The sequence below is a fragment of the Penaeus vannamei genome, chromosome 17, assembly GCF_042767895.1.
Source record: "Penaeus vannamei isolate JL-2024 chromosome 17, ASM4276789v1, whole genome shotgun sequence".
Taxonomy (NCBI): domain Eukaryota; kingdom Metazoa; phylum Arthropoda; class Malacostraca; order Decapoda; family Penaeidae; genus Penaeus; species Penaeus vannamei.
The window spans coordinates 18127576-18132575 of NC_091565.1; the positions used below are offsets into that span (position 1 = coordinate 18127576).

Genomic DNA, 5000 nt, shown 5'->3' on the forward strand with positions numbered 1-5000 from the left:
ATGTGAATCAAGGAACTTTAAAGGAGAGAGCAAAGAATGAAAAGATAAACAGAAGGAGAGAGAGAGTATTTAAGATTTCCCACTCCAACTCCGACGGAAACCCACATCCGCAAAAAAAATAAATCATAAAAAAATAAAAATAAATAAATCGAAGCAAACCACCCACACATACAAAAGAAAAGCGAAATTTCCATGCACAACAACACCATCAATCAACACCTTGCACCCCCCCCCCAAGAACGCCACTCCCTACCTGGCTGGGCTTGAAGGCGGCGCATAACCCCCCCCACCCCACCCCACCCCCTTTCCCCCCCTCCGCCTGTCTGGCCCACTCTGCTGACTCATTCTCCCCCCCCCCCCCCCGCCCGCCCCCGCCCTTCCTCCGAGACGGTGATCTCAGCGATATGACTGCCTTATCGTCTTTATTCTCCCTCTCTCCTTTGTTCTATTGTTCGTGTCTGCTTTTATCCGGGTTTTATTGTGCTTGTGGTGGTCTTCTTTTTATTGAGAGTATTTGCATTTTTTTCGGTGGATGTTGTGTCCATGTACTTTTTTGTATGTATGTGCGTGTGTGTGCGTGTGTGTGTTTGTGTGTGTGTGCGTGTGTGTATGAGTGTCTGCATCTGAGTCTGTTCGTGACTGTCTGTGCTTATGTCCATGTCTGTATTCATGTGTCTGTGATCTGCGCCTACATGTATGTGCATGCTCTAGTTATGTAAAAATATTCATACACGTGTTCTTATGAACTATCCCTGCCCCCGTGTCCTTTGTGCATGCATATGTGCTTCTGGTCTTATTAAAGTGAAGCAAGAAAGCACAGAAATGCTTTCCAGTTTCATACCTGAGTCATTTCCCCGTCTTTTTCACGTTTCTTATAAAATCCAAAATTAATTCATTTGGTATTTCAGGGTTACCATCCTAGCGTGACTGGCCTTCCTATGCAAGTTGCTTTGTAAACTTATTAAAGGATGTAAAATCTATCCCGATGTAAATTGTTCCGTATTTAGACGTTTGAAATCAAGTATCACTCGATATTATATGTATGTTATTCTGTAAATATACTTTTCATATTAAATCATATCCCACCTGATGTATATTATTCAAATTAAATCGTCATATCTCACCTAAAATAGATTGTTCTGTAAATAAAATTTTCAGATCAAATATTGCCTAAAATTAATTGTTCTGCAAGTATACATTTCAAATCGTCAGATTTCACCTCATATAAATCATTCTGTAAATTAACTTATACCTATTGTATACTTTTCCGTAAATAAAGTGTTGAAAATGAAACAAAATCTCACCTGATTCATAGTAAATAAATCGCTGAAAATAAAAAATTCTCACCTGATAAAGTCCGGCGACAGTATAAGGTCATCCTCGAGAACAATGATCTTATCGGCCTTCGGGAAGCTCCTGAAGGCGTGGTAGATGGAGAACTTGATGTGTTCATTGATGCGGATTTTGGCGCCCACGGAAGCGGGGTTATTGTGGAAAACCGCCCGCAAGCCCATCACGCCCGCGAAGTCATGCGCTTCCTTCTGCCATCCGTCTACCGACAAGAGGACGGGCGTGGTTTTTCCTCCCGCCTGCGACCAAAGCTGCCGGAGCTGTCTGGAATCGTGGAGAAAGGAGGGGCGTGAGGGTGGTTGTGGCGGCGGCAGTCTGTGGGTTGTTGTGTGTGTTGCGTGTTATGTATTGTATGTGGTCTGTTGTGTATCGCGTGTTGTTTGCTATGTGTTGTCTGTAGTGTGTGGTGTGGCGTGTCGTGCATTGTGTGTTACGTGGTGTATCTGGTGTGTGATGTGTTGTGTGTTATGTATTGTATTTGGTTTGTTGTGTATCGCGTGTTGTTTGCTATGTTTTGTATGTAGTGTGTGGTATGGTGTGTTGCATATTGTGAGCTATGTAGTGTATGTGGTGTATTATGTGTTGTGTGTTATGAGTATTTTTTATGTTTGGTAACACGGTTGCTTTAATTCTGGTAGGATCAACAGTAATAGTAAAGTTGATGTACACATCGGCATATACGTACGAGTCTCCATGTCTGTTTATGTATATGTGAATATGAATGTTTCTGTATGTGTGCATGTGTGCATGTGTGCATGTGTGCATGTGTGCATGTGTGCATGTGTGCATGTACATGTGCATGTGCATGTGCATGTGCATGTGCATACATGTGCATGTGCATACACATACACACACATGTGTATGTGTATGTGTATGTGTATGTGCATGTGTATGTGTATGTGTATGTGTATGTGTGTGTGTGTGTGTGTGTGTGTGTGTGTGTGTGTGTGTGTGTGTGTGTGTGTGTGTGTGTGTGTGTGTGTGTGTGTCCGTTAATGTGTGCGATTGTGTGGTAATGTGTATGTGTGCACATGTCTGAGTGTTTGTACAGCTAATGTTGATACTGTTCTGTACTCACTTAAGCACTTTGTATTGCTTACGCGCCGTGACGATCACTACTGGAATCTGCTCCTTGGTTTCCAGGGACGGCTGAGGGAAAGAGGGAAAGTTTCGTTCGCACTTGTATTAAAATTTAATTTCTCTTAACTTATATGCCTAAAAGACATCACTTTATGTCAAAACTTTAAGAATAATCTCTTATCAGTTACACTCTGCACGATCATTATTCAAAGTAAACTGTTTATTCAACCTCGAAAATAAAAATATAAAACATTGGAAATGACAACTTACATGAACAATTATTTTGTTAAAGCTTTTACTGTGAAGATTGAACATTTTCGAACATATTGCGATATAAGTTGGGGATATAAGATGGGAATCAGAGAGGGACGTCACACTTTACATCATAGAAAGACATCACAAAAGGACACCTGGCAAAGATATCACACAGGGACAAGAGAACATCACATAGGGACACCTGATAAGGACAGAAACATCACAGAGACATCACACAGGGACATCACGAGAGAATATTACATAGGGACAGACGCCAGGAAGAAGTCTCACATAAGGATACAAGACAATGACAATACGTACAGCTGCCATGGGCGAGATGGGATCCCGGGTGTTACAGTCGCAGAGTTCCCCATACCCTTCGTAAGTCTCACAAAATACGGCTCGCGAGTGCAGTTTGGGGTCCCCGTACCACGCGCACCCGCTGTCTACGGTAGAGTGAAAAGGAAATAAAGTATGAATGGTGATGTGTTTTGTATCTGCGAAGAACTTTTGGTTATTCTGTGATCTGAAGGGGTTATTTTAACGCGGTTTGGTACACTCGAATGGTAAATATTAAACCATACTCATATTCATGTACACTGACATAAAAAGCATGAATATACGCAAACTTACCCAGTCCTAATCGCAAAGCAAGGAACCATCACGAAAAAAAAATCCTCAATGACGGGTTGACACTTTACCTTCCGGGCCGCGAGGTACTTCAGCAGCCAGCCACAGCGGCTTCGATGTAGCCTGCGTACTGTTTTTAATTTCTGTCACGCCCTCCGCCCACAGGGGACCGCCCACCGTGAGCACAGCAACAAACATCTCCCCATAGCACACGTCGCCCACCCACCAACCCTTCAGGAACTTGATCAAGAAATCACTCGTCTCGTCGTCCAAGTGCTGTCTCCAGTCGCCCTTTGGAGAGGGAAACTATGTTAAATCGACAGAGTTCATGTATGTATGTATGTATATATATATATATATATATATATATATATATATATATATATATATATATGTATGTATGTATGTATGTATGTATGTATGTATGTATGTATGTATGTATGTATGTATATGTGTGTGTGTGTGTGTGTGTACAGAATAATAATATAATATACTTTTTATAATTGTAAACTTTTGATTCGTAAAATAAAGTACTACGAAATATTTGCAGATTACTTATTGATCCCTCCACTTATTCAAAAAATATATCTTATTTTCATTCATTAATTAGGTAGCCCTAAAAGACACTCCTGCCTCTTACCGGCGCTGCAAAGACGAGGATCCTGCCTGGCTGTATGCTCTTGAGGGTGTTGACGAGGCCCTCTGTGGCGCGGGCTTCACAGGTCCTGAAGAAGGTGTACAGCATGAGGGCGCCGCTGTGGGGATGAAGCACGGCGAGATGCACGCCCCTGTGGGCTGTCGTGTACTTCTTAACGCCCACCCGCATCGTCTCATTGTGTTGCCTTACCACCTGCAAGGGACGGACAAAGCCGTGAAAATGGCGTAAGTGATTCCAAGATGTTATTTCTCACAGACTATGGAGGATCCAAACAACTACTCATTTAATGACAATTCCAACTTCCAAGGGTTTCCATCGTTCGCCACAACACGTCTTTACACAAGTTCCGTTCCCTGTGGCCACTTTATGACACCCGTCGTTGAGCAGCGTGACTCACCTCCTTCCCATGAACGTTGATACTAATGGTTAGAGCGTCTACCAGCACCTCCACGGGGATAGAGCCCGAATTTCTCTCTGTGGACAAAGAAAAGCACTTCTCTATGCTAACCGAGATTTTAACATTATACCATTGAACAAACAAGCAAAACGTTGGTGAATTACAGTTACACGAACGGATATACACACATACCTCTTTCGTTATAGAAATCGTTGGCCTGGGCATCCCGGAGGCCTGGTTCATCTATAATGCAAAGCCTTGGGTAAGAATGACAGAGGAACACTAAAAGATTGGGTAAACACTAGAGTAGAATGTCTGAATGACGTTAAACGAATATAATAATATGCACTAACATCATTGTTTACAATAATTATCATATGTGAGTGTGGCTCTGCATTTATTGTGCCTGTGTGTGACCTTATACACACATGTGTGTGTGTGTGAGTGTGAGTGTGGGAAACAGCTACAATAAGAAATAAAACTGAATTGTGATCTATTTCGGTTATCTGTTCTTCCGATAGGAACTCGATATCGGAGTTCGAAACGTCGCAATTCAATTTTATTTCTTGTTGTATTTGTTCTCATTTATGTGTGTGTGTGTGTATATATATATATATATATATATATATA

The 5000-nt window shown here is 41.9% G+C and overlaps 1 protein-coding gene across 1 annotated transcript in view; it reads right to left on the reverse strand.

Annotated features, from left to right (window-relative positions):
* The window catches only part of LOC113814800 (protein O-linked-mannose beta-1,2-N-acetylglucosaminyltransferase 1), a 15369-nt gene that overhangs the window by 9636 nt on the left and 733 nt on the right, over positions 1–5000 (reverse strand). The window contains exons 2-8 of the mRNA XM_027366852.2: positions 4563–4613; positions 4371–4447; positions 3956–4165; positions 3387–3606; positions 3007–3131; positions 2429–2499; positions 1348–1614 (exon numbers count right to left, since the gene is read on the reverse strand). Of these exons, the coding sequence (XP_027222653.2) occupies positions 1348–1614; positions 2429–2499; positions 3007–3131; positions 3387–3606; positions 3956–4165; positions 4371–4447; positions 4563–4613 (1021 nt within the window). The remainder of the gene's footprint in view (positions 1–1347; positions 1615–2428; positions 2500–3006; positions 3132–3386; positions 3607–3955; positions 4166–4370; positions 4448–4562; positions 4614–5000) is intronic.